The 23,786-nt window shown below is 38.5% G+C and overlaps 1 protein-coding gene across 1 annotated transcript in view; it reads right to left on the reverse strand.

Annotated features, from left to right (window-relative positions):
* Window positions 1-23,786, reverse strand: part of TMTC2 (transmembrane O-mannosyltransferase targeting cadherins 2) — a 403,304-nt gene that overhangs the window by 230,508 nt on the left and 149,010 nt on the right. Inside the window, exon 2 of the mRNA XM_081084170.1 lies at window positions 13,889-14,459. Coding sequence (XP_080940296.1) covers window positions 13,889-14,459 — 571 coding nt within the window. The remainder of the gene's footprint in view (window positions 1-13,888; window positions 14,460-23,786) is intronic.

Genomic DNA, 23,786 nt, shown 5'->3' on the forward strand with positions numbered 1-23,786 from the left:
GTGACAACTTCAATTCAGCCCATTTCTCACCTGGCCAGCCCATTTTTCAATTGGCACATCCACATTTTCTCCTTTCTTGCTATTTTACCTCTGAAATACATTCATTTTTGGAGTCATCTTCACTTTTGACCTTAGGATTTGAAAATTCACCCACCAGTGAGAAACACATTCCAGGAGTTAAGAGGAACAGGGAGAGAAACTCTACACCCAGCTGATGTGTCTACTGCTAATGCCTAAAATTTCCCTCGCCCCCCAGTTGGGTGCCTTGCCAAGTGAGAAGAGGGTGAAGTGGGGCTGCTTCACTATTAATTCTCCACTCTCAGACCAGTCTCAGGCTCAGCAGCTTTAAAGAGAAGATCCCTCCATTCAAGGGAACCATCTCAAACAGTAATACACTGTCAGTAAAGGAAAGTAACCAAAATAGGAAGAAAAGTACAGTGATTTCAGTCTCTCCAGGTTAAGCTTCTGACAGCCAGGAAAGTAAATATTCCATTTGAATGAGAGCTTAAGTCAAGCTGGGGTCCTAGGATGACAAAAGGCAAACACACTAATTCTGCAGTTGAAGCTAATCGTGGCTAGGCAGGGGAGGCAAGGAAAGGAGGGGCCTGAAATAAAGGAAGCAACAGCAAAAAAACAAAACCAACAATGCCATTTCAAAAAGCACCCTGGAATTATTAACATGGCAATAGAGAATCTTATGAAGGTCAGAGTCTTAAGTAATGATGAACTTGAGGGATGGGTACATGTAGGTAAATTACTAGTCTCCCATCTTAACTGGCAGATGAAAATTACTTCCATAGTAACAATTTTTTTCATAAATTAAAGAAGGGAAGCAAAATTAAAGGAGGATTTATAAAATCGTTGGACCTAGCGGAGGAGACTCTACCTTCAACTAATCTAGTGCCTGATTTCTGTGGGCCTCCAGTTCTGTTACGAGAGAGGAGGTAGCATGTAGACAATTTCTAATATCCTTCTCCAGCTACAAAAGTTTGCTTTTATGAAAATTTTATGTATGATATCATATGAGAGTATCAGATTCTCAATGTTCATCAGTGGTCCCCAAACCGAGCTATTCATTAAATCACAGGGATTTAATCCTGCTCCCTCTCCACCTGCCTGCACTCAATGCCTCAGAGGGAAGGAGTGGCAGGGCTGTGTGGAGGCAGGCAAAGGGGGCAGGTGGGGGGAGAGGGTAATGGGGACATCTGTAAGAGTGTCAACAATAAAAATTAAGAAAAAATTTTAAAAAAATAAATTAAAAGTAAGCAGACCAAAAGATTCTTATTCAGTAGCTTCCAGTTGTGTGCTACAATCTCTGGTTTAAACCACTTTCTCCATGGCAGGCTAATAATTGTGGACGAAAGGGGCCACATGCTGACCTGACAAGCTCAGGGGGGCCTGCATGGCATTCTTGCAAACTCGGAGACCTAAAGTAACCACAAAGGATGGTCTGAAATTAAACTTTAACTGAAAGCAGTTATGGTGGGCAGTTACGTCCTAGGCCGGTATCTTCACTGACAAGGTCAACCTTTACCTTAACTGAGCCTATCTGTCTTTTTGCATCTGTGATAACATACCCTTGAAATGTCTGGGTAACTTGTGACTTCCCTGTATCTGGAGCCCCTGGGGCACAACCAAATGTGCTGGGCACCAGGACAGATACCACAAATTCCTTCATCATCATGTTAATTGTTCCTGTACCCACCTAATAAGTATGTGTCCATCATTTTACTTTTTATCCAATCCCAGGGGTTTCCCTGCTTTGCTTTATCCCTCCTCCTTAATCTATCACCAATTAATTTCATGTAACCCACCTATGTCCCTCCTTTGACTGGAATGTATACATACAAATGTAACCCCGCCATTCTCCGGAGCACTATCTCAATTCGTTGAGGTTCTGCTTCCAGGCATATGTCGACAGTTTGGCTCAAATAAACTCACCAAAGATTCTTTACAGGTTTCAATGGTTTTTTTACATTAACATAATCGACCACATTTGGAATATTCCAAGAAAACTCATGATTAATCCTAAAATCTTTAACTATCACCCTCTCCCACCCCACCCCATGTATCATCTATCAAATAAATCAAAACTTTATATATTGGATTTTCTGAAATCAAAACCAATTTTACATATGGTTCTCTCCGTTAGCCAACGTTTAGGATTTAAATTTCTGTAAAGACAATTTGGTCTAAATACAATTCAAGTATCCAAAATATTTGATAAAATTTTTGGTAGCCTGAAAATAGTATTACTTTAAAAACAAGATTTCTTTTTGCATCTATTCTCTTCCTAGGAGGTGGGGAAATAAACTAAAGCACTGAACCACAATAAAAGCCAGCCTCGCCGTTTTTCTCTGCAGAGGTTGTTATAACAGAGATTCTGGAATCAGCTGCAAAGATATTGCTTGCCAGGGAGGGGAAGGAAGGGGGAGGAAGAGATCAACATTCACCTAAAGGTGATAACAGTGTTTCTTTCTCCAAAGAAAATGAGACTTGCATGCAGTAAGATATTGGCAGCTATTGAACTCATCTTCCTTACTATAAACCTGGCTAAATGGAAATATTATAGGATACAAGGTGGTGGGGGGAGGAGAACAGGAAAGTCAGTCTCCCCTCCACCTTCAGATATATAAGCTACAGCACCATCCTGAGCCCAGAGTGGAAAAAATCAGGCTATGAAAGGCTGAGATGATGGCAAATGAAGACAAATGTACATATAATCATGTTCAATCAAGTAAACAAAAGATAAATGATCGAATCGTCTGTTTGAAAGAATTATTCTTGAAAAGGATTTTTCTTCACCATTCTTTTAATTACCAGCATTGGTGAACCACCATATAACAAAGACTCCAGTTTTTGTTGATTGACATTTTTCCCTGCATCCCATTAGAAAAGCCACAGCCACATTGAGTGTTGTGCACAATGACAAAAAGTTTGCTACTACTGGAAGGCTGTGGAAACACATTAGAATGATGGTGACTGTGGTGGTATCTACTATAGGAAAAGAATTTGGCTAAAAAGTGAACATATCCTATATTCATATCTAACAACAACCTTAAAGGTAAACATTATATTCCCATTTTACAGACCATGTAATCGAGGTTCCAACATGCTTAGTGATTTGCCTAAGGTCATATGTTTATAAAATGATTTAAATCGAATTCTGCAGGCTGCAGTCCTATAAGAGTCTTAACTTGCAACTATGCGTGAAAAAAATTAGCCAAACTCCAAATGATTATTTAAAATAAACAGCTGTTGTTTTCAGTGTTAGATATATTTAATATTTTATCTCACTATGTCATGAGATCTTAAGAAGAAAGAAACTACACTGAATAGAACACATTAACTGGCAACATTCTGACTAAATCCTAAATTTAGGATAAATAAAAAATTCTATGTAATTTGAATAATTTGAAGTTTTCCATTACATAAAAGTTATGAAAAACACTCAATTCATTCATGTATAATCTAGGTATAATTTAAATAAGTTATATAAGCTTGTATTCATGCAGCCTGTTCTGATGGAACATGTAACACACACATCTTTTATAGGGAGAGGGACTAAGATAATGCTAACAGGTATAACAACTCAAAATTCATAAATTAAAATGTTAAGGTTTTCTCTTTTTTTAGTTTTTAAATATATAAAATTTCATCATTTTTAAATATGTTTTTATTGATTTTAGAGAGAGAAGGGAAGAGAGATGGAGAGAGGAAGAGAGTGCAACATGGACTAGATCAGCTGCTTTCTGTATGCTCCCTATTGGGGATCAAGCCTGCAACTGGGGCATGTGCCCTGACCAGGAATGGAACTGGCAACCTCCTGGTACAACTGAGCCACACCAGCCAGCAAAATTTCATTATTTTTAAACACAATTGATATTGAATCTGATGAATTCTATTAAATGTACTTGATATTTTAATGGAATAGCAATATTTTAATGGAAATTCTGGATATATTTTCCATTTCTTCACTTACTAAAAATGAAGTCATTTATTTGTGTTTAAATGTCCTTTATTTTCCCCATGTTGTCTCTGCTGTTTTCTTTGAATCTTACATTAATTCTAAGAAAAGTGATAATCATATACCCAAATGCAGGCATTACAGATTCCCCCATCATAGCAAAGAGAAATATTACACTCTTTGCATTTTATTTGACTTCCTGAAATTAAATGAATAAACATGTGGAGAAAGAAAGTGTCCTTTGGAATGGAAACACTGCCTTCACTAATCAAGGCCATAATTACTGGAGGAACATATAATAAATTCTGAATGCATGCTATTTCACTTGATGCTGGAGTTATAATCGGACCAACAGAGCATACAGGAGCCATCTGGGTGCTGCAGAGCTGTAAGGACAAACCCAGAGGGCAAGGGCATGGCGACCTTCCTGGCTCCAAGTCATCTCAGACTTTGGCATTAGGACTGTTCTCTTCTGATTTGTTACTAACCTTTTTGAAGAAAGAAATACCATGATCAATAGGTATGAAACTTGATGGTTAGAGGAAAACTAAACATCACACCATGCAACCTTATCACTGCATCATATTTCAATAGGATTTTAACTATCAATAAATTTGATTTAATGCACAGTTTTATCTACCCTACCTCCTGCTCTATTCTTATCTTTTAAGGAATCCCTAATGCACTCATGGAATGTGGCTTTCTATTGCTTAAATTTCATTTGAGAAATCAACACTAAATTCACATTTTTATTATTCCAGGTATTTAAGACAGGGATTTGACTTCCGGCAAGGACAATGGACTTCAAATTCGTGCAAGCCACGTCATTTCGTTTTCTGGGAAACTGACAGTACCAGCTGAAAATGAGTAACCTGATAATCACAAGATCCTCCTCAGTTAGTTTGATTCCTCTGAGGCAGGTTATCGAAAATTGAGCCGAGTGATGTAATACACATTGCAGACTGTTATGAGAACAGCATAGATGATTTCAATGAGACTCATTATTTATTCATCACAATTTGTGTGTCATTTTCACTGACGGTATAGTGATTAACTGGTTGAAATTCAGTGCTGACAGAGTATTTAATTCTGTACTGTAAAAAAAGGACCCTTTTTAATCACCGTTGTCTTCCTGTAGAAATGAGTGCAAAACAAAGAGGGATTCTGTACTTGTGGCCATTCAGGGTAATACTGGAACGCTGTGCAGCAATGCTGGGAGAGCAGGCACAGGAGAAAGCCCTTAAGGACTCCCTGTTTTTCTCATTAGGGGTGTACAGTAATATGCCAGATATTATAGAATAACAAGTAAAATCATACTAGTCTTCAGAAAATAAATGTTTATTTTAATCCCACAGAACAAGATAAACACTGATAGAAGAGATCTTCACTGAATTAGTTATAACCCCCACTCCCGAGTCTGACTCTTAATCTCATCACCAAAGGGACCCCTCCTCGGGTTTAGGAGAAGGACAGAGAAAAAGTCCCCCCAAGTGGCAAGAAAGCGCTAGCCTGCACATTCCCAAGCTTCTCCCATGGACCATTTGAAGTGCAAGCTCATTTAAAACCCACACATTGTCTCCAAACATTATTAGGGATTATGTTTATAATTATAAAAGTTAACATATCTTAAAAGGCCCCTACACTGTTGCATACACTAGCTATCTCAATGTACCTCCACACCAGCTATCTCAATGTACCTACCTCCACACCAGCTATCTCAATGTACCTCCACACCAGCTATCTCCATGTACCTCCCTCCACACCAGCTATCTCAATGTACCTACCTCCACACACGCTATCTCAATGTACCTACCTCCACACACGCTATCTCAATGTACCTACCTCCACACCAGCTTTCTCAATGTACCTCCACACCAGCTATCTCAATACACCTCTACACTAGCTCCCTCAATGTACCTCTCTAAATTCCTGCACTCTCTGTCTGCCAAAATGACAGCTCAGTGGTCTCCAGGAACTTCCTATGAGTTTCCCTCTGCACAATGCACATGCTCTACCGTCCACTTTTCCTCCCCTCTCCAAATATAAATGCCTACATTCCAACTATCCTTTGAGGCCCTGCACAAAGGTCTCTGCTCCAGAATTCCCTTCCCTGATACCCTGGGCTGGAAGTAACCTCCCCTTCATCTAAACTCCCCTAGCACTCCCAATGTCGCACTACAACCCTCACTACTTTCCAGCTTGAATTTCAGTTCCATAGCTCCAGGCACTCTTCTCAACTTCCTTCTACTCTTCAGTGTCTTTAAGGACAGAATTTTGTCAATTCATCTTTGAATCCCCACACTGCCAAATACAGAGCCTTGCACAAAAATGAAAATGATGATTTGTGAGACTAGATTGCTGTTCCAAGGACGAACAAACACTCTAATGCGAGCATCACCAAATCTTGTGAGGCTACCCAAATCTAAATTACTCGACTTGAGTACAGAATCCTCTTAAATTAGCTCAGCAAAGAAGCCAACCTGCAGGAATAAAATACCTTATTAATCTTTGACTTTTTCCACTGTAAAGTATTTTTGAACCTCGACTTTATTTGTGGTATTATCTGGTTAGCAGTGCTGGCAGCTGCTCAAAGTTTTAAAGGACCATAGGTCATGAATATTAAATGCTACAACTAATTTACTGGGAGGAAATCCAAATTCATTTGTAAGTGCATGACAAATAGCCCCAGTTTCAATATTGCTAGGAACTACTGTGATCAGAATCGGAGTATCTTGCTCTAACTGGATTCTCAAAAAGTCAGGTGTAAGGCAAATAAAGGGATAGAAAATAGAAACAGGACTTGAAGTGTAGCACAGATGTTGATTGAAAAAAAATCAGAAACAGAAATATGTATCACATTTCACTCAATGCAATAGACATGAGGGTCACATCTTGAGTAAAACCATGACCCACCCTAGAAAAGGGACAAAGCCTTAAATGATAACAGATTCCACCAATGCCATCCCCAGCAGGTAATCAAATAAAAAGGCACATGTGGATTCAATGTGTAAATACCTGCAGGGTATTCGACTGGCTTTTCAGGCTGTTTTATAAATGGGGAGTCACACAAAATGTCAGCTGTACAGAAGTACCACGTTTAATCTCTTCGGTGTTCAAATAGTGACAAACCAAAAACCTTCAACAGAACATTAACTCCCACCCTCAGAAACCATTCTGAAAATAAACCTTGTAAACGGTTTGGAAATATGGGGTTGTTGGCTAGTTTAGGGCTGATCACTGCATCCTGATGTGAGAATAAAGATAATAAAGATTAACTTCACTCACATAAGCTACCGCCATCATTCACACCATGCTTAGTATTAAAATTTAAAAAGCATATTTATAATGAACAAGATATACTAAAACAAACAACATAGAAACAGACTCATAGATACAAAGAACAGACTGACAGTTGGTAGAGGGGAGGGGTTAGGTAGCTGGGTGAAAAAGGTGAAGAGATTAAGCAAAGGAAAAAAACTCATAGACACAGACAAAAGTTTGGTAATTACCAAAGGGAAAGATGGTGCAGGGAGGCAGAAGAAGTTAAAGGAAGAAAAAATTATACTGGAAGGAGACTTGACTTGGGGTGGTAAACACACAGTACAATATATAGATGATGTACTATAGAATTGTATATCTGAAACATATAAAATTTTATCAACCTGCAGGAGTTGTCACCTCAATAAATTCAAGAAAAAAATAAAAATAAATAAATACAAATAAAATAAATAAATAAGCATATTTAGAGAAACTGTTAAAAGATCAAGCTAAAAGGACTTCATTTTTCCAAATTATCTTAGGCTATTATTAGAATTGCTTAGACTGACTTTCAGATTTCCTTTAATTTTTTTTTTCCACCTGTAACTGAATAAGTGATTATGAGGCTAATAAGGGAGGAAAAAGATGTTTCCACATTAAAACAGTTAACAGATGTTAAATAAGCACAGAAAATAGTCACTAGACAAGCAATGACTGATGTTGGGTAAGTAAGAAAAACGTTGCTTTTACTGATTTTATTACCCATGTACCTCCTGGGGCCATGAGAGACTTGTAAAAAATTTTGTGGGCAGATAAAAGTCTAACATTTATTTGCAAAGCTAGTTTAAGTATATTTCACGGGTCTTCCCTACCCCCACCCTTACTTTTTGACCATATAAAAGTAAATAAGTGAAAGTCATCAAAAGAAGGCAAAAACAATCACTTGGTGAGACCTGGTCATGAAAATGTATTTTTCAACATTTTTCTGACATGCATTTCTGCCAACCCCACCTGCCAGACCTCACTGACCAGGAATGAAATCCTCATCAAATTTCACTTGAACATATCAAGCACATTATTTTTAAAATATAAATCTTAAACAAGTGTAAATTCATTAATGTACTAGTACCTACTATGTGCCAGACAGTGTGCTACATTCCAAGAATAATGTAGGAAACATTCTGAAACTAAGAAGTAGGAATGTTTTAAATTTTGTTTACAATGTTATGAACACTAATTTTGTTCATACACATTTTAGAAGATTTTATATTTAGTGTTGTTTTTACAAATCTTATTTCATGTCATATTCAACCATGTTATTTTACAAATCATATGACTGTCAATAAGCATTTAAGTTAAATATTAATTTTTTAGCTTATTCAGAACAGTACCTGCCAGATATAAACACCAAATGTGTTTATTAAATACTAAATAAAACATCTACAATATTTCAGGCACTTACTATTTTTCACATACTTCATTGAAGAAAAGTATAAATTTCATATTGGCTTTGCAGAACTGCAAAAACCTTATACATTGCCCTGACTGGGTAGTTCAGTTGGTTAGATCATTGACCCTGATATGCCAAAGTTGTGGGTTTGATCCTCGGTCAGGACACATACAAAAATCAACCAATGAATGCATAAATAATTGGAACAAATCAACACCTCTCTCTCTCTCTTTCTCTCTCTCTCTCCCGCCCTTCCTCTCCCTCTGAAATAAAAAATAAAAACAATTTTTTTTTAGAAAACCTTATGTATGATATGGACATGCATATCATTTGCATGAGCCTTTTAAATAAAAAATGGCAGCCAAGAACTCTGGTCAAATTCAGCCATCCCAAGGATTTTTGTGTGGCCCAATAATAACCAACATTAAAAAAACAGATGTCATAGAAAAAATCCAGATGTCTACCTTCTCAGAAAAATCTTATAGTCTACCAAACCAAAACCTTTATTTACTTATTTATTTTTACTGCAGTAATGGGATGGAGTGGAGTACGAGTTGTAGGGCAGCACCTTCTGCCTGGCCCTGGTACACGTTCGAATTTGGGGACCAGGATCTGAAAAGTGGTACAGAACCGAAACCACTGTGAAGAAAGAAGCTGAGAGTGATTGCTATGAGAATAAAAATATTACTGACAAAACTGAAAAAGTGGGAATCTTGCTCCTCTAGTTCTAATAAACTCAAGCCTTCAGAGGACCCTCCATTTTTAGATCTTGAGTGCTGACTGGTTCTCTAATTTGCATAATAGAGTTAAACATTTGTACACTAGAGTTTTCTGTTTATATATGTGTTATATTTTTATGAGGCAGAAAAGTTTATTTCATCTGGCAAACCCAGGATAACTATGTTGCAGAGTTGATTGGTAAGATATTTAGGATAATTATTCTTTTAAGGTTTAAAAGAACCTTCTAACTAAAGTTTTAATCCACTTCCTTCAGTCTCTTCCAACTCACCCAAGCATTTAAAATCTATATATTTAAAAAAAGAATATGGAATTTTCTATAACTGCCATATGTAATCTATGCCAGCGCTTACAAGCCCCACAGTCATGAGATTCTAAATGAAAGTTTGTGCTTAAATGTGCATGATTTGGCTTCACTAGATCTCTAATTCACTTGCTTTCAAACCACTATACATTTAAAGACAACTAGACAGTGACGTCAGAGACATGGCAGTGTGAGAGATCCCCTCGGTCTCCCCCTTGATGTTTCAACAATTTAAACAGCTATAATTCAACAAAGTCTTCCCTGCTCAATGCACAAACACACCTGAGAACCGAGCACTGAGAAATATAAAGGTGGGCAAGTGGGAATGAACCGGGGAGAAGGGAAAAGTGTTGAGCTGAGCCACCTGCAGCCAGGAGCTCAAGGTAGGGCTCAGCCTGGAGAGGGGAAGAATCAGGTTTTGGTTGGCACTCCCTTCAGTCAGGAGGAGCTAAGAGATTTGGGGGACATTCCTGCAGGAGTTGGCATTATGAGCTACAGCTGAACCCAGTTGTCTGGTGGTTGGCATTCCACTCAGAGAAACCAAAGTCATGGAGCCTGGCTGCCCATTATTCTCCTAAAGCTTGCTTCCTTCACCCTTGCTTGCAGAGTACATTATCTGCAAATCTGAGAACTAGTACTACAGAATCACTATTTCCCTGAGCAAAAGGCCCACTCTGTGAATGGTCTCAGGGTCAGGGCAAGAAAAGAATTCCATAGAGGTCCGAGGTCACAATTACTGGAGGACAAAGCAATTTAGAAGGTGGACAGGTTATCCCAGTCCACCCTCCCCCCACGCATCATGGCTGTACTGACTGCAGTGTCTGGCAGTAGAGGACAGCACTGAGATTTCACAAATTGGAAGCCCCACAGCCCACCACGTTTGTTCATTGGCAGGGTTGGTTCCCTAGGACGGGGGTGACCAGATCACAGGGGAGGCACCACCTCCCATTTTCCATCACCCCAGGGATCTGAAAAGCCAAAGAACAAGAGAGACAAAAAAAAAAAAAGAAAGAAATCCTGATTCAATGCCACCTACTGGAAGATAATAGGACTTCTTTGTATCAATCTACTAGAGAAATGCCACTCATTCATAGATGCCTAGACAGAGGAAGGAATCCATCAAATACCAGGAATAACCAAGGTAGGGAGGCAGCTAAGAAAAAAAATAAAAATCTCCAGAAAATAAACTGAAAGACAAGGAAATATGTGATTTAAATGACAGAGACTTGCCGAAACCGGTTTGGCTCAGTGGATAGAGCGTCGGCCTGCGGACTGAGGGGTCCCAGGTTCGATTCCGGTCAAGGGCATGTACCAGGGTTGCGGGCACGTCCCCAGTAGGGGATGTGCAGGAGGCAGCTGATCGATGTTTCTCTCTCATCGATGTTTCTAACTCTCTATCTCTCTCCCTTCCTCTCTGTAAAAAATCAATAAAAAAATATATATTTAAAAAAAAAATAAATAAATAAATAAATAAATAAATGACAGAGACTTCAAGATCGAGAGGTTAATATCGAGGCCTCAGTTATGTTCAGCTCTAGGCCCAGAAAAGCAGGAAAACCAGAAGTAGTGACACCATGGCTGACATCAGGGCCAATGCACTGATCAACATCCCCTACCCTAGCACCAACAAATCGACAGAGACCATGACCTTGACCATGACGCTAACTCTCTTAGTCATCGTAATTAATTATTTTTTCTCCTATACACTCCAACCACTAGAAATCTTTGGGAAGCCAGGTGTTTGAGCATTTGCTCACTTGTGTCTCTGGGGCTGGGCCACTTCCTAAAAAGAAGCCCTTACTTTCCTTGCTGCAAACTACGGTTTGATTTCATTGGGCTTTGATGCTCACAGGCAAACGGCCCCTTTGGTCTGGCAACAACGGTAAATGGAAATTCTTTTTAAGAAACCTCAGTGTTTCATAGCTTTCAAGGCTAAGTCTTGAAACACCCAGAGTTGCATCTTCAAATAGGTCAATTTTGTTGGAAAACAAAATTCTGAGTAAATTTGAAGATCAAACTGGCTTTACGGAATGATTCATGAATCAGGCAACATTCCACCAAGGTAACAGAAAGGAACTCCAAAGACCTGAACAAAATGGAAGGCAGAAAAGATAAGGAAAGAGTGGGATTACCTCATCCTACTTTGGGGAAGAGAAACAGTCTAGAAGGCAGATTACCTCTACAGTGCTCACCAGGGAATTCCAGATTGATTGAAGTTCACATTTTTTGAGAGAGGCTGACATTGCAATTAAGTCTTGATTTGCTGAGGTGGACTTAGCACAGGTGACTCTACTCTGAACCTTTTCATTAACAGTCCCAACCTCCATGGGATAAGAACCATGATTTAAACTTATTCTATTTATTTACATGTCAAATAAACCAAGAAAGCTTGCTATTGTTAATGACATGGTTTTAAAGGAAAAGAAAAAGATTATTCTCCCTATTCTCCCTAAAAAAATAATTAAAACTGCTTTGAAATTAAGAGCTTGACTCTCAAACCAGATGTTGTTTGCTTTTCTTTTAAGGTTTTAGCATTTAATTGAAATCACAAAAGAACTTCATTAAGCCCTTGATACTTGAGTTCTAACTGAAAGGTTAAGCTTCCCTGCAGAGAAGCATAGCAGTTAATTGCCTGCCTACTAAATAAAAAAAATAAAAAAATAGCCATTTTTTTACAAGTACAGTCAAACCTTGGTTTTCCATTTTGAACCATTCACTTCTCAACTAGACAACCCTTTCATGCTGATACCTGTATGACCAGTCTCAAACCCCATAGGTGACAAAGGAGTGAATGTGTGTGTATCAGTCAGTTTACTGCGAAACATCAGGTTGTTAGCATCTCAGGAAATAGTGCGGGGAATGTTCTCATGTTTTTTGCTTTTGCTGCTGCTTATTATTACTAAATTTTCATTTTTTACTGTACATTTCATGTCCTTTGTGTCGTTAAAGTATTTATTTATAGATTAAAGAGTACATTAGACATGTACAGTATCTAAGAAAGGTTAAAACAGGGAATCATTTGCGGGTCTGGAATGGATTAATTCAATTTACTTAATTTCTAATGGGAAAAAATGATTCGGTTTTCGAACAGCATCTGGAACAAATTAAGTTTGAGAACCGAGGTTGCACTGTAAATGCTTCTGTTTCTATTTCCTTCCATTTTTTAATTTAGTTTCTTCCCAATTCAATTTCAAGCAAAACAGGGAACTGAGGAGGGAAAAGTTAGTCAATACTAGAAAACTTGACAGCTTTCTCAGGGCAAATATCCAAATCTGTAATTCCTTGCTTAAGTGTCTAAGGAGCAGCAGGAACTGGCCTACACCATGGCCGAGGTTTGCAAACCCTGGCCACGTGGAGTCTGCATACTTAAAGCCAAAGCAAGCGAGTTTATTGTGAGTGAGTGGGGATGGGGCAATAGGTAGAAGGCACTTTCTCAAGATGTTCCAGTTTACCCAATGCCTCCAATGAACACCAGCAGAAAACTGTTCAGATCACTTTAAGGGTATGGGATCCCAAAGTGTTTATTTGACCTTCCAACAACATTGCATTTGAAACAAATACTAAGCCCTGAAGCAAAGGCCTTAATTGGCCTCAGGGTAAAACTTATAATAATCACTTCCTGTTTTGACTCTTCTATTCTATTATACCACAAAAAGGAAAAGGTGAATATGATTCATTGTTTAAGAATTTGAGTTCCTAGCACACTACAGAGAAGGGTTCTTTTCCATCCTCCACTCAGGAAAATAATATTAACACTGGGAAGGATTTCCCCTCTATAGTCTAGTTAGTATCTAGCTCTATTACCAGCTGTGATATATTTACAAATACACATTATGTATAGGAGGCAATGTATAGGATTAGAGTTGGAGCAGAAATTAGGAATGAATAAAAATAAATTAATTCTAAAGATGCATAATCTTTCCAAGGCAAAACTATCCTTCTACACCTCCTTTGAAATCATGAAAATAAGTAAAGAAATCTGAGAAATCAGTGACTGAAACCCAGGTTAGTAGGGAAAGGTCAGAAAGGACACTTCCACTTACTGAAGATCAAAAAGTTACTTACGTTAAATTCTCTTTGAAAAGGAACAAATTTGCCTTTTAAATGGTAAAATAGGACCAAGCAAGAGATGACTCAGAAATCCAATGCTTGAGCACCAACAATCACTTACTTTGTAAATGGTAGGTAGGATCTGTTTCATTTTCAGCCTGTGAAAGACGAAGACATCGTAAACTGCTGAGACTGCCAGAACAGTCACTCCTTGTTCCTTCCACAGCATGCTGCATCCCGCACACAGCCCTGTCCCCAGGAACCAGCCCCACGTCCTGGCTGAGTAGCCTCTGGTAGAGCAGTGTTTAATGTAGCAGAGCAAGGAGAGGAGAAAGAAGAGACTGGCCCCGACATCGGCCCGACCCACGATTCCTGCCACGGCCTCCGTGTGGATGGGGTGAGAGGCGAACATCAAGCCGGCCATGAAGGTCCAGTATCCGTCCCCAAGGAGTATCTTGGAGAAGCTCGTGAAGAGACCAGTGACTGCCGCATGCAGTAGGATATTGACAAGATGGTAGCTCCAGGGATTCAGCCCTCCGATGGCATGGTTCAGGCGAAAAGAAAGCGTGCAGAGTGGCCGGTAGGACTTGTGGCTGCCACTGTGGGTTAGAAGAGTCCCCCAGAAATCATTGTAGAAAATGTGCGTCCACGGCGTTTCTGGGAGAAGGTCCTGATTAGTCTTGATAGCACGGCTGAAAAACAAAATGTTAAAAAAATCAAATGAAAACTACAGGAAAAAACTATTAGATCATATTGGTAAGATATTATCTCCCTCCCTAGCTTTGTGGTCATGAGACTTTATGCTGGGGTTCCAGGAATGCATAATTAATGCAAATGAACTTTACATGTAGATTGAATTGAGATCCTCCCCTTATTTCTTACTAGCACCACAATTAGAATTGTATTTCCTTGCCTCAAAAGCTTTCTTCCTTGTTTGAATGCAAGTATGTTCGAAGATAAGGCTCTATCATTGAGTTAAGCCTTAATGCAGAGGTTGCTAAACAAGTGTCCTAAAAATCACTTGGCATACTGACTAAAAATGCAGAGTCTAGGCCCCAGGTTGATGTGAAGCCTGAGAATATGCATTCTTTAAAAGCACAGCCCCAGCTGATACTGGTGCAGGAGATACACTAAGAGCAAGAACTAGCCCCCAAGGGAAATAAATTTTAAATAGAATATTTGTGCCTGGAGCAATGCCTCTCAAACATACACATCATCTGGGAATCTTGTTAACAGGCAGGTTCCACATTTCTAACAAATCCCCAAGTAGAATTGACTCCGCTGGTCTGTGGACCCCACTTTGAGTAGTAAGGACCTATACCAGTGATGGCGAACCTTTTGAGCTCGGCGTGTCAGCATTTTGAAAAACCCTAACTTAACTCTGGTGCCGTGTCACATACAGAAATTTTTTTGATATTTGCAACCATAGTAAAACAAAGACTTGTATTTTTGATATTTACTTGATATATATGAATGTCATTTAACAAAGAAAAATTAAAAAAATGAGTTCACGTGTCACCTCTGACACGCGTGTCATAGTTTCGCCATCACTGAGTCCTATACAGCTGGAGAGATGAGTAAGAATGGTTTTCCATCTATCCAAATATTGCCCCCCTTCCTACACTCGAGTAAACTTCAGCCTTTACCCCTTCCGAGCTCTCACAAGACTTGGTGTCATCTACACCAGATGCCACAATAATGCACTTCCTTGTCTCTTGCTTTTGAGGACTGGTAACTCAAGGAGGAATAACCTAGTGTTCGCTGAGCACTTCCTATCTGCCAAGCCTCTGCTGGTCTCCTTGGCTATATCTTCTTGGTTAATTCTTGGAATAACTGATGAGATAGATATTATGTTATGTGCATCTCTCAAGTGAGCACATTGTGATCGAGAAAGGTAAATTAATAAAGAATCCAAATTCACAGCAATCAGAAATAACAAGGTCAAGTTTCATGGCCCATGCTCTTTCCAGTATGATGGGATCCTCAAAATATGATCCACAACCCACAAGGAGTATGTGAGAAAATACACAAAACTTGTAAACCTCTTAATGGCTATATTGGTTTTAGCATATAATTGAAATAAATTTTAATTATCACATCAAAGCTGGATTTCATAGATATCTACTCAAAATTAAGCTGTTAAACATTAAAAAGTCAATGTAAACATAGATATGAAGGAATCAACAGTGGATAAGGTACAATTGTGGAAGGCAGCACATAAATAACTCAGTTTGGAGGATTGGAGGATTCCTGTTCGATGGCATTATACCTGCCAGAGACTAGGATGGCATCTGGAGTCTTTTGTATCTCCAGTGCAGCTATCTCAGTACTTACAGAACACAAGAGAGGGACATGAGTCAGAAGAAAGCAGGAATGAGACACTTAAGTAGAAAAGTCTTGCCTACTCTAATGCCAGGACTTTTTAAGGGGATGTGGGTGCATGAGTAGCTAAAGGATAGATGGTGGGTGGCCACTCTGAAGACCTTTACCTATAGCCACTCCACCAGTTCTGCCTTTCACTGTGAGGCAGCCATGATTAAAGGAATTTCCACATGAATTTTACCAAAAATCAGGTTGCAAAAACCCTGGCTTAAGGAGAAATGCCCGAGTCCCAGCTGTGTAATTTACTGAGTGACTTCAAAAACAAGAGCATGGAACAGATTAAAAACCCATCCTAAGTGTTTAATAGAAATAGTAGAGTTAGTACTCCATTTGAGATCAATGGTTGGTCAATGCTGGTTTTCAACAGCTTCTCTAAACGGCCTCCCAATTAACCTCTCTGAGCTTCAATTTCTGTAACGATAATAGTTTTACCTTGAAATCATTTAACAAACACTTGTAATTGTCCATTTGCCTTCTATGTAAGGAAGCAGAGAACACTGCTTTGCAGATACACAGGTGTTCTGGAGGCCTAGAACAGATGACATCTCAGTCCTGCTAGCTGCTACTGTGATTCTACAAAGACTGGGGTAAAACTTATAAGAAGTCCCTGATTATAGTCTGTTTGACCCACAACCTCTGAACTTGGGCACATTTGGGGGCTAAAATTAAAATAGTCTGACCTAGCTGGTTTGGTTCAGTGGACAGAGTATCAGCCTGCAGACTGAAGGGTTCTAGGTTCGATTCCGGTCAAAGGCACGTGCCCAGGTTGCAGGCTCGATCCCCGGTAGGGGGCATGCAGGAGGCAGCTGATCAATGATTCTCTCTCATCGTTGATATTTCTATCTTTCTCTCTCCCTCTCCTATTCTCTGAAATCAATAAAAATATATTTTAAAAAATAATAAAAAATAAAACAGACTGATCAGTAGTTGATAATTTATCTACTCTATGTGAAACACCAGACTACTCTTTCTATATCTACCAGTTGACTTTTCTAGATGCTCAATAAAAAGGAAGAAGGTCTGTTAAAATCATGTCTTAAAAAATACTCAATGTGGTAGGGATAGTTGTTTTTCCATGCCTATTCCCAGCCTTTTCGCATACTCTTAGACCTTCTGTTTTTAATGGTATATTGTCCCTAGAAAGAAGATTTCATTTCCTACCTCCCATTGCTGCTATAGATGGTCATATGACTAGTTTTTGGCCAGTGGAGCATAAGCAGAGTTTTATGTACTACTTCCAAAAAGTGCCCTTAAAGGGGGAAAAAAGCTTCACACTCTTCCCCTCCACCACTACCTCCTTCCTGCTGGAGCACAGATGCAATAGCTGGGGGTCTAGCAGCCATCTTGGCCCATAAAGTGTCCTTAGGAATAGAAATCATGCCCAGCACAGCAACAGGACTGAAGGAAATTGAGTTCCTGTCTTGGTAGAACATTCCAACCCTGGGCTAACTACCTCCCCACTGCATGAGCGTGAGAAAAAAGTTGGTATATATTTTAAACTGTGATATTTTGGGTTTTAGCTAGTGGCAACTGAACCTAGCTGTAAGTGAAATTCTTTGTTCACAGAAGACCTACTATATCACAGTGGTTTGACTTTTCCATTTTGATTTTGATTTTTACAAGTCTCCATGTATTGACTCTATATTAAATGAATTTCCATATAAACTGACTTTTAAAATATTAGAAACAGATGTTATTCTGGATCTATTAAATTAAAACACCCTGCTATGACATTCATCAAGAGTCTAACTCAGAAGTAATTGCTTAAGACTCGATGAGTTATAATTAAAATTTAAAAGAAATATGAAAAACTGTTGTCAGAGAGAGCTGACTTCAAGCAATTCAGAATGAACACCCAACTGGTCTCTGCTAAACATTAACCTAGATATTGATGTGAATTTCTCTATTATCAATGCAGAAACGCTCATACTATCCAAGTCAGGGCAGTGGAAGCTCAATAGCAAAACATTCTGGGATAAGGCTTTGCTGCTGTAGTAAGGAAAGCTCAAAAGCAAATTCTGTTTAGGACAACACTATACCCTTTCACTGGCAGATCCATATAGGATGGAGAACCATGGTCTCCAAACCAGATTTTCTACAGGCTATTAGCTCATCACCATAATCAACTCTGTAAAGACTTTTTAAGAAAAAAGTAAAACTCATACTTTAAAAAAAAAAATCTGTTCAAACCTGCCAGCATTTCTTATATTTATAGCAATAAGTCTAGTAATATGAAGCAGCCAACAAGCTATACTACAAGTCTAACTCTCACAAAACAAGGGTTTTAAAAAAAGGAAATTAACAAATCCCATAATTTCACTGAGAAAAAAATTTTGATGAAGTAGAGCCCTAAATTGTCATTGTGGGGAAAAATCTAAAGGGCAAACAGTATTAATAAAACAAAAGTGGAAGGGTGAGAGAACACCTTACCCATGTGCAAAACATACTATTCAAAGGGAGACTTGAGTATGATAAAATTCTCTGACAGGTGTTACCTGCTTAGGAAGGTTTTTACTTGACTGATGAATATTATGGCAAAAGTACATGAAATAAGTTTAAATTGTACTGAGCTTTACTATATGTCATGTCACATATGCACGTCAGTGATAAGGGATACATTACACATCTCTCACATCATTTTAAGAAAGATACAGACTAAAGGGGCTTTAATAGAATCTGAATAATGTGCCAGCAAAATGAGAAGTAAAGGTAATCATTCAATACTAAGCATAATAGATTTTCATCCATTTGTGTTTTCTTATATGAGTCCAAAATGGAAATACTAAAATCTCTTCTCGGCTAATGAAAAACCTTAATTCAAAACAAGATTTCATGCTGATATAATTTCCAAGGTTATTTCTGTGAATTGGGACTGAAATTTAGGAAGGCACTAAGAAATGAGGAAATCTTCCACTGCAGGAAAGGTAAAGAAATCAGAGCAGCAGATCTGAAGGAGAAACCACTGGAAGCAGAATTCTCCAGGGAACACATGACTGGCACTGTCCTTGGAAGCACAAAGGTCCCGTCTCTCAGATCCTCACGGAGTTCTTGCCCCATGTTCCCTTTTGTTCATTTGTGGCTCTTTGTTTTTGCTGCCTTGCGATTTTTCCCTTAGGAAATGCTGGCAAAGGCCAATGCTCTTGTGAAACATGAATGATGTGACTGCCATCCCAACTGTCCTCATCTGGGTTTCTCTCACTGCTATTTTTTCTGTCCATTGACCTTTGCAGTCACAAGCGCCCACATAAATGATGACCACTGGTCCTCTGAGCAGGAAGAAGGCCCAGACTCTTCAAACATCAAGTGGCACGCTCATGAAAAAGAGCATAATCCTGAAGCCAAGTGCACTACATGAAGTTCAAGCTATGACACAGTGGACAAACAGAGTTACTTCACCTCCCCATACCTGTTTTCTCATCTTTAAAATAAAGATATTAACTGTACTTGCCATATGGGATCATTGCGAGGAGTAAATGAGTCAGTAAACAAGAAGTACATTGTTATACGTAACATAATGTGTATATGTAATATATGTAACACACGTTAGCTGCTGCTATTATTATTAGCATCAGCAGCACCAAACAATTGATGCTAGCCATCAGTGGAAACAATAGTGCTCATTTATCATGTTCATAGCCTTCAAAATCTCTGGGTCATGGTCATGAGTACTTCATTTAAAATTCCTTTAGGCTTTAATGACCCTCTCAGAACATGATCATGACCAGGTGTGGAGCTTTATTTTTGGTCTTTAACACATTACTGTTTTCATTCTCCTATCTTTTGACTACCTCTTTCTAACTCTCTAACTCTCCTTAGCTAGCCTCCCCTGCACACTTTTCACCAAATGTGGATGTCTCTCTCCTAGTTCTGTCCCCTGACCTTCTTTGTCTCTACACTTTCCACCTCTGTGGTCAGTTCTAACACCTGCTACTCAGGAGATGCCTTCTCCATCTGTACCTCAAGCTTGGATGTTGCTCATAAGGCTGCACTTGCAATTGCTCAGGTGATATCTGCACCTGACTGGGGAAAAGAGTAATGAAATCCTCGTTTGTCTACTAACAAAAGGTGTGTTACCTTTGGCCCGTTAGCTTCTCTAAAGCTCAGCTTCCTTACAATGGTTGGTGGATAATAATAATGCTGCTTCTCACAAATTGTTGTGTTAGCAATCAAACAAGGAATCATTAACTTAAAATGTTTGCCATTCACTTAGCCTTGTAAATTTGTAACAGAAACTCGCTGTTTTTTTCAGACCTCTTCTTCTAGTTAACAGTCTCCTGTCTTTCCTTTTGAAAACAGCTCACATCCACTCTCAGTCCATGTGGATAGGGTGAGGCTACCCTGACCTCATGATGAAAGGTCAGCAAATGACTTGCCGGTTAGTGTACTATATCCCCCATCCTCATTCCTGGCCACAACAATTGACTTAGCAGCTAGCCAGGCCAATCAAAGTCAAGAGAGCCCCAATAATCTACTGGAAGAAAGAGGTCATCCTCTTTTGAGGACGAGATGAAATCCTAGAGCTACTAGAACATTCTCTGAAGACAGAGCCTGCCTAGGAATGAAGCCAACACAAAAGAACCCAGATCAATTACCAAAGAAGCAATTCCTGGTGCAGCTGGATCCTGTCATGCCTGAAGCGAGCACTGTTGAATAAGCCAGTAAAATGCCCTTTACTCATAAGCTAGCTTGAACTGCTGACATCCACAGTCAAAAGAGTACTAAATAATACAGCACTGTATAACTATCAAGTAATATTGTTAGTTGCCCTTTCAGTAAGTTTGAATCCAAATAACTTTCCTCACAAAACATCTCCCTTGTCATACCAGCTAACTTTGCTTTTCTACTACCCTCATTCAGGCTTTCATTATTTCCCACCCGCACTGCTGTGCATGCTGAAATTGCCTGTTCATTTTCCTTTTTCTCTCATTAGGATGTTAAGTCCCCTCAGGGAAAGAATTATGCCTTATGCTTCCTCCCAGTGCCCAACACATATCAGGTACATAATAAATATTTGGTAAACTGAACTAAACAGCTATCTCATCCTGCTTGCATTCCACCTTTGATCCACTGCACACATGCTATGTATAGAGAAACTTCCTGAAATATAAGTCTAACAGGTCTTTATTTATCTTTTGGAGACTAGCACACAGTAGTACTCAATATATGTTTGATAAACTGAATTCTAATTAGAAATGATTCATACTGATAGGATGCACTCACCTTTTAGAAAAAGTCTACATTTTTTTAAGTTTATAGTGAAATATCACTTTCCCCTAAAAGTGTACTCACTCTGAGTACTAACCTCTGCTCACCCAATAATAATTAACTGTAAAAAACCATCAGGTTAACTGGCTTACCCAAATGTCTTTGGCACTCATTTGCCACTTAACCTATAATCTCTTAATTAGAGTCCCTCTTTAGGGATAAGTCATTATATTTTGAAAACTTCACTTAATATGCAAATACTTGGCTAACATGGTAGGGGAATGAGAGAAATACTGTAACATTTAGAGTTTGTCTTAGTTTGGAAATAAGCAATGTATTTCAAATTCCTAGAGGCCCTTCAGGTAGAGCAAGTACATTTCAGCACAGGGTGCTAGACTGTTGGGAGACAGTGTTAGGTTTCCAGTTCCCAGAGGAAATGAAAAGCTTTAAGCTCTAGCCATGAATCTATCATGACACCTATAACACTTTACTAAACTTACTTTTTTCTATTTTAAATCTCCCGCTACTAGACTGTAAATGCTTCCATGGCAGACATGATAACTTCCTAAACAAAGAACACTTAAAAAAATTAAATTGTTGCCATATAGATATTAAATGAAAAGAGGCCACAGGAAATAACCAAGACCCTGTGGTCACACATCCAAGGGTCAGAGCTCTCAAGTAACTGTAAGGAAAGGAGTATTCTCATAGACCCTTCCCTCTATCTCTGCAGGAGTTTTTCCTAGAAGATTCTGATTAAATGTGGTCCCTGCTTCAGCTAAACTAAGCTCCCGGAGCACAGCTCCTGGGAGACGGACCTCTCAGAGAGCTTTCTGGATGAGGAAGCACCCTCTTCACCCCAAGTCTAGAATTTACCCAACACTCTTCTCTTAGTGGGAGAAAATGAGATGGAGAAATCTTGGTTAAATATGTTTAAAGTATCTTTAGTTCCTCAGATAAATTAAAGCTGTCATTTTCAGATTTCTATGGGAAATATATATAAAAACTTCCCTCTGGCCCTGAAAACTAATTAATAATCAATTCAAAAGAAAGCTGATCATTTAAAATTAAAACTTCAGTTACCTAAAGATATTTTGAAAAGTATTTACATGAAAAGCATTTTGCAAGATTAAAGCAAAAACTAACATGAGATTATCAGAAAAACCATACCCCAAGCATTTAATTTCACTGATTAAAGGAATCCTCTACCTTAATGTTTACCTGTTTAACTGAAAATAATTCCCATTGCCTTGCAATTTGCATGATGAAATACAATATTAGTATTTCCATATAATTTGCTCATTATATCCATATTATGTCATCCTAACATTAATAAAAAATGTGATTCTCCAAATGCACCTCCTCCTCATTGTGCTAAATTTAATCAGAATTCTCAACTTAAACACTTAATGAAAATATCTTTATTCCTAAATCTCCAAACTTGAAATCAGTAACCACTAGGAAAGATACTGTGAAGATTTTTCACTCCCAAAAGTTAACTCAAGTATTGGAATCAGTTTAGTACACTATGCAGTTTATGGATTTCAATCAGCTTCATAAGTTTTCATAAATTCACAATCTACAAAAAGGTGATTTAAAGAAAATTTTTTACATCTCATACGATTGCCTTTACGATACACTGTAAAGTATGACTTGGTTCTTTACATTTTTCTATTTTAAAATAATTACAAACGTCTAACTGTTTTTGAATAAAAGAAATGAGTATCAGATTGTAGTCTTTGTATGAAATTCAAAGCCTTCAAAAATGAACAGGCTCTATCATACACCAGATTTCAAGTGAGAAATATAAGCATTAACCATGAAGATTCAAAAACACCATTTTTTTTGTTTTCAAATTCAGGGTTCTTTATTTTTATTTTTTAAATCTTTATTGTTGAAAGTATTACATATGTCCTCTTTTTTCTCCCATTGACCCCTTATAGCCCGCTCCCCCTCAACCTCGCCTCAGGCTTCCACTACCCTATTGTCTGTGTCCATGGGTTACGTATACAGGTATACAAGTTCTCTGGCTGATCTCGTCCCACCTACCCCCGCCTTCCCTCTGAGATTTGACAGTGTGTTCCATGCTTCTATGTCTCTGGATCTATTTTGTTCCACAGTTTATTTTGTTCATGAGATTCCACATTTAAGTGAGGTCAAGTGATACTTACCTTTCTCTGCATGATCGAACACCTACTTTGTGCAAGGTCTTGTTCTATGTGCTTTTACAGAATCAAAGAAGACACAATCTTTGTGCTTAAGGATTTGATTATCCAAACACACTCTACATAGGTAGGCATGGCAAGGTGAGAGTATACCTCTTCAGCTACAATACCTGCTTTCTTGCATCAATGTGCTATGTAAATTTCAGAGAGGATCTACTACAGTATAAGGTAGTTTTCCCAACTACACAAGGATTACCTCATTTTTTT

Source organism: Myotis nattereri (assembly GCF_964212035.1).
Source record: "Myotis nattereri genome assembly, chromosome: 2".
In the NCBI taxonomy this organism is placed as follows: Eukaryota; Metazoa; Chordata; class Mammalia; order Chiroptera; family Vespertilionidae; genus Myotis; species Myotis nattereri.